Below are 12728 nucleotides of genomic sequence, written 5' to 3' on the forward strand. Positions count from 1 at the left end.
AGACCTTTCCAACGATATATTATAAGCCCAATTCCGATGAATATTGAGGAAGTTATGGCCAATTTACTAAACTGGGCCCGGTTTGAGCTTTAAGTACAATCTAATGATCTAGGGGAGGGCCTAATATAATTTATCATTCCTAATGTAATTAGGAATGGTTTTAGTCTTCTAGAACATTCTAGAAGGTTTTATCATTCTTAATTCAGTTAGGATTCTTCAGAGTTTTAATCAAGATCAAATAGCATTTTCGATTGAAATTATATTATTTTATCTTCCAGTACGTGAAATTTATCAGATTTTCGAAAACGCGTTGAAAACAAGTTTGGCGTCCAACCCCAGGCCTTGGCGCCTGGAACCAGGCTTGGCGCCAGACGCTAGCCACTGGTGCCTGGCGCCTGACGCTAGCCACTGGTGCCTGGCGCCAACTAGCCAGGGCTGGCGCCAGTGTGTTTCTGCGATCTTCAGACTCTGTTTTGTTAAATTATCTTTTTTGGATGATTTTCTCTATAAATATCGTATTAAAAACTCCATTTTCATTCATCATCTACATCTATCATTCACCAACTATCTTCATCATTCACCAAGAATCATCAATTCTCTTCTTCATTCATCAACTCTTTTCATTCACAAATCATTCATCAACTCTTCAATTCATTCATCTCATTCATCAATCTTCATTCATCAATCTTCATTCATTCTTTCTTTTCTAAACTTTGCTTTTTAATACAAAATTCCGCATTTGCAAGATCTAGAAACACCTAGCCATATTCGAAGTTGCCTTCGCCCTAGACGTGAAAGGTTTTAATTTCTGAGGGTTTGGTCCCAAATCTCTGTTTCAATTATTTAATTTAATTGCTTTTATTATTATTTTTCCTTGAAGTTACTAACGCGTGTATTTTGCTATTAGAAAGAGGTACGAGGCATCCAAGTAAGTGCTTTAATTGATTAATTGATATTATGATGTAGATATCATGCTTAGATTGTTATTTTGATTCCTAGTATCATGTCTAGGGTAACTATAATATCAAGTATGATTAAAAGTACGATGCTTCCTATATTCTTCCTAATATTTATTCATGTTAGTATCATGTTAGGGCTAAATATTTGATTTTTATTGTTTAGTGACATGGTAGGGTTTGTTATTAATCTTGTTAGTATCATGCCTAGGATCTTGCTATTTTTATTATGCTTTAATATTAACATGAACATGATTATGATTATAATTGTTATAATTTATGATGATTGTGAATATTATTGTTATTATTATTTTGATGATGATTATTTTATTTATAATTATTATTCATGATGTTGATTATTTATTATGTTGCTTGATTATATTTATTGTTATTGTTTGATCACCTTTTATTGCATGTTTAAAGGGAATTGGTACTTGCAATCACGCTTAATAAGATAATTTATAATCTTATTAGGGTTAATTGTGATTATAATTCAAGTGATCGCCAATAATAGTTTATTTGTGCATTAAATTCAACCAACATACATTAAACAGGTTTAGGGTTGATCCTATTGATTGTATGTTAGTCAGAAAGCGCACATGAATACGAGCAGAATAAAGTAGAGGCCTATTATTAGGGCAGGTTCAATCTCTTTTAGGTTGGATTTGTACCATCATCCCCAAACCCTTATTTGGTTCATGACCTTATGGAGTTGACGATCTCTTGGATCGTTAAGGGGTGTAACCTTCACCTCGTGATGGTTTACAAGTTCCTTAAAAACTTGTTGGCGACTCTTTTGCTCTATCTTCTTCCCTTTTGGACGCCACCGTACTTTAGTGTATGATCACAGTGGGGTTCAAACTAGTGGGATTTTTAAGGCTTGAAACTATTCCCCACAGAGTGTGTTTTTCCAATTGACAACCAATACAAGTATTGGAGTCAAGCTCCTTATTACAATCAATAAAATTCCTATTTTTAAGAAAATCATGGTGGGTGTCCCCAGATGTCCTTGACGGTTGTGCCATGTGGATGGAGACAAGGCTGTGAGAGATATGGCTAGGCAAGTTAATGGAGCTGTGGTGACAGGATAAAGATCCCCCGCGCTATTGCATCTGGTTATTAGATTCCCCGTTCGAAGATCCTTCACAAAAAAAATCACTAGGATCAAACTCTATGGACACACAATTAACAGAAGTAAATTTTCTAACAAAAATTAAGTTTTTGATAATTTGTGTGGCTAGATAGACATCACGTAAAGCAAGGGATTTATTAGCAATAGTAGAGTGACCATAACCCGTTATTGGAATGCGTTAACCGTTACCCACATGAATACAATGATGAGTTATTAAATTAAAAAAGGGGTAAGAGATTACCGGCTTGATTTGTCATGTGGAAGTAGCACCGGAATCCATGTACCAAGACGGGTCATAATTTGGTAGACTCATAGTCGAGAATGCGTTGCCTAGCTCGGTTGGAGTCATTGTTGCACCGTACTTCGAACCTTGGCCATGAAAGTGTTGCTGCTGGTGCGAGGGGCCTATGTAGTGTGCATGTGGCTGTTGCGGGTGCTGCGGCTGATGCGGGGTAGGCTAGCCTTGGTGCTGGTCCCTGTTGTAGGTAGGGGTAAGGTGCATACCCCCATTGTATGACCTGCTGTCCCTGCCCACTGTTGTTGCTGAGCACCCCCCCCCCCCATATAGACGCACCTTGATGCTGGGGTGGGGGTTGCTGCTGCTGTTGCGATTGCCCACGGCCACGACCCTTGCCCCGGCCACGGTTGCGTCCCCTGCCGCGTCCACCTGTGCCGCCACCCTTGCCGGTCGGCTACTGCTGTTGTTGTGGTGGCACGGTTGTGGTGCTAGTGGAGCTCGAGGTGCTTGATTGGGGTACGAAGGACGACGCGAAAGCACTATTATCATTGGCACGCCTTGACTCCTCAAGAAGAAGATGAGATCGAGCAGTTTCAAAAGATGACAGCGGGTCTGATTTTTGGATAATGGCAGCAACAGTGTCAAAATCAGTACCTACGAGACCCAAGACCAACCTAATCACCATCTTTTGCTCCGACACCGCTTGATTAACATTGGCCAATTGATCCTTCAAGTTCTTCAACTCACGACAGTAAGAAGAGATGCCATTAAAATTGGAGACATGTAAAGCATTGAATTGATCTTCAAGATATACCGCCCTAGTAGTTTTTTTATCTTGAAAAATCGCCTTGAGCTTATCCCAAATTTCTTGAGCCGTGGCTCCCTTGCACAAAATCGTTTCAAGCAAATCACGAGATATTGTGCCATAAATCCAGTTTTTAACAACCGAATCAAGTTTCTTCCATAAATCATCCGATATACCTATAGGCCGTGAAGTTTTTGGGTCAATATGATCTAAAACATTGTAAGCATGAGCATGACATTCAAAGAGCTCAACCCAATTTGAATATTGGACCTTATCACGATCAAGAATCATGGGGATTACATTCTTGATGTTATTCACTCCAAAGGCAGGATGATAGTCAGAGGAAGATGAGTTATCACTGTCTTCCTTGGTCATGGTGGGCGGTTAGGGGAAGCTACGGTGTTTAGGGAGGTGGTCGGCTAGAATAAAGAAAAAAATAAAAATTGCGGAAATGAGGTTTGATCAAAACATGTGCTGTGATACCATGTTAGATTTTGTGTAAAACTCCTCAAATTGGAGTGATTCCATTGATCAAATATATATAGGGTTACAATAGTGATTCCTAAACACATTTAGTAGTAGTAGTAGTAGTAGTAGTAGTAGTAGTAGTAATAGTAGTAGTAGTAGTAGTAGTAGTAGTAGTAGTAGTAATAGTAGTAGTAGTAGTAGTAACCCTACTAAATTAAAAGGTAGGATTCCTAATTTTCAGACCATTATCTACCAATGTTTTCTTACAACTATATGAACGCCTAAGGAAATTACCAGTAGCACATTTGCTATTAGAACTCTGATTTTGGCCACATTTATTAAGCACATATTACCTTATGGGCTAGGTTCTAGAAATGTAAAATTCACCCACACAACAAATAACAATTTCTAGAGCTTTTAAAATCTTACCAGGCAGGCTTGAAGACATTCCCGAGTTGCTTTCCTTTATCTTTATTAGCCCGTATCTTCTTAAGAATTTCAAACTTTGGCTCACCAGATTCTTCCCCCGTCAGTTTGAGTTGATTTAGGATCTGTAACTTCCATCCGAGGGAGACGAGATTAAGAAAACAAAATTAGTAAAAGCTGAACAAACTAATAGATGAACAAATGTATTAAATCAAATTATTATAAGTTGTAACATATCTAAAATTAAAAAAATATATATAAAAGAGATTACCTTAGTTGGATGAAGACTATGGCATGAATTCTTGAGTAATAGATCTACTGAAAGTTTGATAGTACACAAGGGTGCACCATGCTGCACCTGCTGAGTTGGCAAGAGTAATTCCCTGAATTTTGAATTACACGAATTTTTTTAAAAAAAATTTGAAGACAGTTTTATCACGTGGATTGTGCTTAATTGTTTATAGCTTTCAGTTTTTGGTAACTTTTGTTAACTGATATTTTCAAAAAAGATTTAGAGAGAGAAAATCATAGACATACCAAACTTTTTAGAGAGAGAAAATTACAGAGTAAAAATTACATAGAGAAATTTAACAATCGATCAATTGAATTCCTTGTAGAAGAAATTAAAAATGGTTTATCACTACTACAAAAAGTGGAATAAGAAACGCAAGAGACAAAATGGTTAACATAGATAAGCGTTTTGCAAAACAAAATAGAACGTTTTCCTTTCCCAACCGTTCTATATGTTGAAAAATATAGAACGGTTTGCTTATCCAACCGTTCTCTATTTATTTACCTGAATTAAAAAATTTTAAATAAAATAAATAAGTAAATATAGAACGGTGTTTCACAACAGCCGTTGTGCGTCTTTTACCCTTAAATTACTACTGTATTACTTCCGTCTAATAAATGGTTGCCTTTTCTAGTTTTCTTCCTTTTGCCAAAAAATATGTCTAACTATAGGATGCTATTACTCTTTTCTTTTAAAAACATAATTTTTAATCTTCAAAATTTTTAGATCTTCAATTTTTCTCACGTTCATAGTTTTCTATTTGATTAAATCCTAAATTCCCATTTTCGTTGCTCTTTTAAGGAAATGGAAAATTAGGGTTTGGACAAACACAGATCTGGAGAAGGCTTCAAAGGTTCGATTCTATTTTTCAATTGATCGAAATTGTTTAATTATCTTGAAATTATTTGACATGATTAAGGTTTCAATTATCATCCTGTTGTGCCAAAATCGAAAAGAAATTTTGTATTTATTTGACCAGCAATTTTTGTGACGAAACCTTTTTTTTTAATCAAAATAATAATGGTTTTGATCTGACTTGTTGATTTTTCTTGATTAATATTATTCAGATCTTGAATTTGAGGTTAGTTTTGAAAGTATTTTTTAAGGTTTCGTAAATGGTTCATGGTGAGATTATAGTTCTCATAAATTTATATACTGTAGTTTGTTTCAATTCATGGTTTTACTCATGTTGTGCAGTTCGGCCATGTCCACGGCGACCCGATTGGAAGGAGGTATTCAACTTCATAGGACTTGCGGTGGTCACCATTGACAGATCGTAAACGCTATGCTTTAACTCCACTAAGAAGTTTTACCGTATGATTCTTTGCCTTTTTTTGTAATTTTACTTTTAATTAAATTTGGGGTTGATTTTTTCTTATTTACATATTCGTTTTTTTGTCTTCTGCTTTTCGATATGGAATGTTTGGGGAACAATCTAGAAGATTTAGTTTAATGGTGGAACTTGTTTTTATGGACTTGAATGATATTAGAAGTGATATTTTTCGATTAGTTGTGTAATTGTTGCTCATATTTTTGCAGGTTAATAAAATAAAGGTGAGAAGTCTTCATAAAAAAGATGAGAAGTCAAGTCTTCAAAAATAAAGATGAGAAGATGGAGTGCATACAGATTTTTTTTTTTAGAAGATGAGAAGATGGAGTGCATATAGATCTTTGTAACTAGTTTCTTTTTATTTTCCTTTGATATCTTGTTATATTCTTATTTGTTTTTACATTAATTGTATAAACTTTTATGCTCTTGTAGTTTAGACTTCAATTTTATATACTGTACTCTATATATTTTTATTTAAAATTTTCTATTTATAAATTAGATGTCGAATATTGTGCAATTTTTTTTTTATAAAAAAAAAGTAGAATAGAGAACTGTTGGCTTACAAAACCGTTCTCTTTGGTAATGGATCTATTTCCATATCTTAGGAAGGGAAAAGAGAATGGTTATGTCTGACAACCGTACTCTATAGTTAAGCAAACAAAATGCCTCTCTTAACCGTTTTATATACTTTACACATCGCTTAGCAGAAGAACGGTCCTTAGTCGCTCTATAAAGCCTGTTTCAACTGTTCTACAAGCCCTTTTTTGTAGTAGTGTATTAATCTGAATTTCGCCATGATTCTAATGCTAGATTTGTTGATGATGCAAATCATGATGATATCAACGATGAAGGTGAAGTCGAGGGTATCGTAAACCTCGATGAAGGTGAATTGTTTAATCGATTTTATTTTTGCAGTTGTTAATCCTTAATTTTGAATGTTAAATTTAGTTATTATTACTAATTTTATTTTTATTATCGATTTACATCATATTTTTAAGTTTACAATAATTTGTGTAAGGTTGAAGATGAAGTACTTTGATTATTTAGATATGTTCTTTTATATTTGTTATTATATGTCATTGTTGCTGAAATCAATGTTGATTTTATATAATAACGCATGTGCAATTGTTAATTATATATGTACTTTGTAGTACTCTGTATGTACTTTTCTTCAAATAGCATGTTCTTTTCTGAAAACGTCACATACTTTTGTTGTACTCTGTTTTGTATTTTTCTGTAATCAATGTGTCGTTATCAATGTGCATGTCATAAAAAAATATTTCAAATATATTAAAGAACATACTCTACATAAAAAAGAACACCATGTTATTATATAAGAACATCATCTTAATATATATATGTATTTTGATCTCATATTTCAGGTTTTACCGAGGCAACTGAATCAGAATTATTTGACAGAAAAGCCAAGTCTGATGAAGAGGCTTATGATTTGATAATAGTTAGGCATTTAAACATGGCTTTGGTACACGTAAAGATAGGTTGAATCGTAGAGAAGACAAAGATAGGACACCTAGGCAACGCTTTTTGGTGTGTTCTTTTGCTGACTTTAAGCAAGAGAAGAAGCATGGTGAACAACCAAAAGTTTACCAAAAGAGGAATTTCCCCACAGGTTGCAAGGCTCATATACAATTTGATATTGATAAGGTTTTTGGTTTGTATGTCGTGGTCAATCACACTATGGTTCATAATCATAGTAGGGTTCCTGTTTCAAAGAGACATTTGATTAGGTCTCATAGGAAGGTAATGGTACAATTTTAAAATTATTGGACATTACTATAAATTTTTTTTTAAAACATGTTCTTTAATGCGCAATATATGTTCTTTACCAAATACATGATGTTCTCTTTTTGAAACAATGTGTTTTTTTTTTGTATACAGGTTACTAATGAACAAGTTGTGATGATGAGTAGCTTGACTGAGAGTAGTATACCTGTTGTTGATGTAGTGCGTGTTTTAAAGCATCAAGTTGGTGGATAGGCAAATCTTTCATTTCTTTGTAGGGATGCGTATGGTGCTTTATCTCAACATAAGAAAATGAAGTTTGATGGCTGTGATGCAAAGCTATTTTAAGGAGAGGAAATTCAGTGAGTATGACTTTTATTATGACTTTGATGTTGATGAAAAAGGTCATTTGCAATCTTTCTTCTTTCGTGATAATAGAATGAAGGTAGATTATGTTGCTTTTGGAGATTTATTATGATACAACGTACCCTACAAACAAATATGGTATGATTTGTGGACCTTTTGTTGGTATGAATCATCATAACAATAATGTCATGCTTGGTATTGGCTTCTTGATCAATGAAAAATGGGAGTCGTTTGAGTGGTTGTTCAATACTTTTTTGAAATCCATGGGTGACAAACATCCTGTGACAATAATGACTGACCAAGCTCAAGCAATGGCCAAAGAAATTAAGGTTGTTTTCCCAAATTCCCGACATCGATTATGTATGTGGCATATTGGAGAGAATGCAAAGAAAAATATCAAAGGACTTAGAGCAAAGAAAGGTTTTAATGATTTGTTTGATATTGTTTTGAAGTATACAGATACTATTCAAGAATTCGAGAACTATTGGTCAAGGTAACGCTATAAATTAATTATTTTAAATTTATGTTATTTAAATATTTTACTGCTTCAATATTCTTTAATTTGCTTAATGATGTTCTTTATTTTCATGTTTAATGTACTTTTGTAATTTATTTGATGTTCTTCTCAAGTACACCCAATATGATGGATTAATATAGACAGATGTTCTCTTTTATTATATGTGATATTCTTTTTACTTAAAAGAATGTTCCTTGTGTTGTACGTTTAATGTTCTTTTAACATACATTTGATGTTCCTCTCAAGTGAACACAATGTGCTGGATTAAAGTAGACAGATGTTCTTTTCTATTATATTTGACATTCTTTTCACTTAGTATGATGTTCTTTTATTTTATAGCATGCAAAAAACGTACAAATGCACAGATAATAAATGGCTGCAAAATCTGTATAATATCAAAGAGATATGGTGTCCTGCATATTCCAAAGATTATTTTAGTGGCGGTGTTATGTCATCTCAGAGGAGTGAAACTATGAACAAATCAGTTTCCCGTCGACTACATGCCACTCATGGTCTATGTGATTTCTACACTACTTTTATTGAGGTTGTTGATGAGTGGAGGAGTAGAGAAGGTAGTAATGATTATGATAGTATGACCGGAAATAGTCATTTAGTTTGGGCAGATATTGGACTGTTGGAGCATGCTAGGAAGATTTATACTATTCAAATCTATGTACATTTTGAAGACAATTTTGTCAATGGTGTTCCTTGCACGGCCAAGCTAATAGGATTTCAACCTCCTCTTTATGAATATCATGTTGGGCATCTAAAAAAGGATTTGATCATGCATACTGTTGCATTTGATGAATCAACAATTACTGTTGATTGTACTTACAAATATTTGGTGAGGCAGGTTTGTTGTGCAAGCACCCATTTCGTGTCTTACACTTAAACAACATTACTTATATCCCGAAGAGATACATTTGCAAGAGATGGACAAATTTTGCTATGTGCACTAGAGTTGATGACAATGATGTTGCTGAAATGGGTGTCACTCCTTGTAGTGTATGGAGATTGTATCATATTCGTACATTTATCACACTTGTAGATCGGGCACAGAATGACTTGAGTGCTCGAGCAGTCATTGAGGAAGCAATTGAAGAATGCACTGCTAGGATTAAGCTCTGAATGGGAGAAGATAAAGATGTGCCATCTGAGTCATCAAAAACGAATGAACAAGATGTTACTCAAGATAAAGGTGATGGCAGTCTATTAGAACCACTATTAATATTTGCGGAATTGGCTGAAGAACATAGAGGCCTTGAAAAAGAACATGGAGGCCTTGAAAGAGAACATAGAGGCATTGTTAAAGAGCACGCAATTCAGGTTGATGTTAAGGATCCTATCCAAAAAAGGAAAAAGGGTCAAAAGAATACTAGGTGGAAAAGCACACAGGAAAAGGTTTCCAACAAGCTAAAAGGTCAAAAGATAAAGTCATGGAAAAAGAAAAGCACAAAGGGTGTTTCAAAGATGAAACAAAAAGCACAGACTACGATTAAGGTATATATTGTTCTTTATTATACTATATTACATTATTTTATGGTTACAACTTGTTCTTTCATTTTATACATATTGCTCTTTTACTTAAATAATTTTTTTTTTGGAAGGATTTCTTCCCTATACCTGATGGAAATATTCTGGCACATTCCAATGAATTTGGAGGGTCTTTGGAGTTTTTCGAGCCTGATGACTATTTTGAAGTGAATATTATACGCTCACCAATTAGAGAATAAATGATATGTACTATTTAGTCTACGTTAACATTTTTTTTTTCATATTTGTCCTTTTATTTTTTTTTAATTTTTTTTATAAAATATTATAAATGAGAACACTCTGTTTCAAATTAATTTTTTAAAACAAGACATATTTTGCATATTAATGGTGATTACTGTGGCCTATAAAAAGACATATTTTGTGTTGGTTTACAAGACATATGTTGCAAAATAATTTAAAAGAATATTGCACTAAAAAAAAAGATCATCAGAAGTTATCAAAAGAACATCAGATGTAATCAAAAGAACACAATGTTGTATAAAAAGAACATCAGATGTAATCAAAAGAACATTACATAAAATCAGAAGAACACATGTTGTATAAAGAACATTGTATATGTATATTCTATTCTTCCTTCAAAATCAATATGCTTCCAAAGTTTATTAGTCCCAACTATTCAAAAAATAAACAGTGCTAATTGTTCAACAACATCCAAATTTTCAGAAACAGCCATGAGCAAAAAAAAACATATAAAAAATAAATCTTCAAGTTCAAAAACTAACACAAATGTGTCTAATCAATCCTAATTTCCTTGAAATATTTCTTGGCCTTCATGCTAAAATCTGCATGGCGCTTGTTCACTTAATCCACAAGAATCTAATATGTGTACTGTATTCTAAGTGCCTTCAATGCATCAAACTATTCACCCACAAAAAAAAAAGAATAACATTAATGTTTGTTATTTAAAAAAAAATAACAAAATATAATTATCTTACATAATTAGCCTTCAAGCCACAATTCCATTTACGCTTCCCGAAGTATGTCTCCATATGGCGCATTGCGTATATTGCGCAATGAACATTGTTGTCCAACGTTCTCCAGGGCATGTCTATCAATTTTATTTCATAGTTGAGGACTTTTTCCCATAACTTCATCCCATGTTGCTTCAGGTAAATTGAGAAGGCATGCCTCTACCATACACAACGAAAAAATATAAAAGTTAGATAAAAACAACACTATATATTGTAATTAAAAACATTCATTTTTTATAAAAGTTTAAGAACATCCTTACCAACTTCTCAGGAAAGTCATGGTACTTTTCTGAAAAAGGAACACCCTCTACAATTGGTCTATTATCCAGAATTTCCACATCCTTTGATTTTGTATTTATGACCATCACATAAAAGTGGTCATGCGCATACATAGGGAAAAAGAACTGAAACAGGCAGATAAAAGAACATGTACTTTAAAAAACATTGAATATATTGTAAAGAACATGATATAATCGTGAAAGAACAACACATGTATCTAAAAGAACATTTAATGAAATAAGAAGAACATATTTAAGGAAGTTACAAACATGTGTAACTAATCTATGAAAAGAACATTTAATAAAATCAGAAGAACATTACTTGAAAATTAAAGAACATTATATGACTTACCATCTGATATCCTTGAACTGATTCTATATTGCAATCAATTAGCCAAAATCTGATAGTCTCTTCGAATTTAACATATTTAATACCATATGTAGCTTCTTGATTATTATCAACATACGCCTCGCTCACGCATAACAAGTTCTATGTTTTATAAAAAAAAAAGGATTAGAATCAAACTAATAATATATCCTTAAAAAAAAGGGAATAGAATCAATTGAACTACATTTACAATGGCTGCATTTGGGAAGAAAATCCTCTTTTTATCATCAGCAGAATTTTTTGCATTGAGGATGAGACAAAAAGCATCAACTACATCGCTGTAGATGTATACATTGTTATCCATTGTTTTGACCAATTTTCTTGTCAACATTGCAAATTTGTCGTCATAAAATAGCTCACTACATAAAAAGAAAACAAAAATAAAATATTAAATAAGGACAATAAAGCTTGCTTTTCATCAAGTTCATATGAAAAGGCATAGTTTAGTACAAGGAATAAAATCATACTCTTCATCAAGTTCATCTGAAAAAGCATATTCCAGTAAAGCTTCTTTGAACTCATCTGTGCCTTCTATCAAATGAGAATATTGCACTAGGAAAAGGAGACCTGTAAACCTGTCCCAACTTCCTAGCTCTCTTTTTAGGTTCTGGACAAACACTGCAAAAATAATTTTATGTAAATGAACATACATATCACATGAAATAACATTCATTACTTTAAAAAAAACATATAGTTTTATAAAATAGAACAAATACCTTTGTTCTTCCACTTTCTCCTTTCCTTTCTTTTTTTTTTTTTTTTTTTTTTTTTTTTTTTTTTGCAATCTACCTTTTCTGCAGTTGCTTCACTAAAAATGCACACATATATAATTAATCATACTATTCAGTATAATAATTATATGAAAAAATTATAATCCATGCATTAAAAAGAACAAAAAACGAAATCATAAAGAACATACAGTAACATACAGTTTTTTTTATAGAAGAATGTATACCTTTTTTCCTTCTTTTCCTCCTTTCCTTTCTGCCTTTTTTCCTTAACCATCTCTTTTTCAGTTGCATCACTGTAAAAAGCAATAATTATAAAAAAAATATTTATGAAGTAACAACAATAACCCATAATAATTATAAAGTCTATCTATATATGTATATACCTGTGATTTTCAGCTACTTTATCTTCTACCACCTTCTCAAATTTACCTTCATCCTTGCTTTCATTTGGAACCCTTTTTACACTACATCATTAATAGTGAATATATATATATATAAAAAAAAAAAACCATACAGTACATTACATAAAATTA

The 12728-nt window shown here is 32.9% G+C and overlaps 2 protein-coding genes and 1 long non-coding RNA gene across 3 annotated transcripts; 2 read left to right on the top strand and 1 right to left on the bottom strand.

Moving 5' to 3' along the window:
- Window positions 1-2780: 2780 nt before the first annotated feature.
- Window positions 2781-3506, bottom strand: LOC110699978. Its single transcript, XM_021877465.1, has one exon. It carries the CDS (start codon window positions 3504-3506, stop codon window positions 2781-2783), a length of 726 nt encoding a protein of 241 aa, XP_021733157.1.
- A 1423-nt stretch (window positions 3507-4929) lies between these two features.
- LOC110699964 lies at window positions 4930-6096 on the top strand. Its single transcript, XR_002507052.1, has 3 exons — window positions 4930-5170; window positions 5515-5631; window positions 5857-6096. It is a non-coding gene; the product is annotated as an uncharacterized LOC110699964 (long non-coding RNA).
- Window positions 6097-7842: 1746 nt separating this feature from the next.
- Window positions 7843-9401, top strand: LOC110699979 (protein FAR1-RELATED SEQUENCE 5-like). The gene is made up of 3 exons (XM_021877466.1): window positions 7843-8249; window positions 8613-9126; window positions 9189-9401. The coding sequence occupies exons 1-3, from the start codon at window positions 7843-7845 to the stop codon at window positions 9399-9401; spliced, it is 1134 nt and encodes a 377-aa protein (XP_021733158.1).
- Window positions 9402-12728: the final 3327 nt, after the last annotated feature.

The sequence above is a fragment of the Chenopodium quinoa genome, unplaced genomic scaffold (genome assembly GCF_001683475.1).
Source record: "Chenopodium quinoa cultivar QQ74 unplaced genomic scaffold, ASM168347v1, whole genome shotgun sequence".
Taxonomy (NCBI): domain Eukaryota; kingdom Viridiplantae; phylum Streptophyta; class Magnoliopsida; order Caryophyllales; family Amaranthaceae; genus Chenopodium; species Chenopodium quinoa.

Excerpts from the sequence above, each read along its gene's own strand:
- LOC110699978 (XM_021877465.1), bottom strand. The coding sequence starts at position 3,506 with ATGACCAAGGAAGACAGTGATAACTCATCTTCCTCTGACTATCATCCT.
- LOC110699979 (XM_021877466.1), top strand. The coding sequence starts at position 7,843 with ATGTTGCTTTTGGAGATTTATTATGATACAACGTACCCTACAAACAAA. Across the intron at positions 8,250-8,612 it reads TTCGAGAACTATTGGTCAAG|CATGCAAAAAACGTACAAAT; the intron begins GTAACGCTATAA and ends TTTATTTTATAG. Across the intron at positions 9,127-9,188 it reads ACAAATATTTGGTGAGGCAG|AGATACATTTGCAAGAGATG; the intron begins GTTTGTTGTGCA and ends TATATCCCGAAG.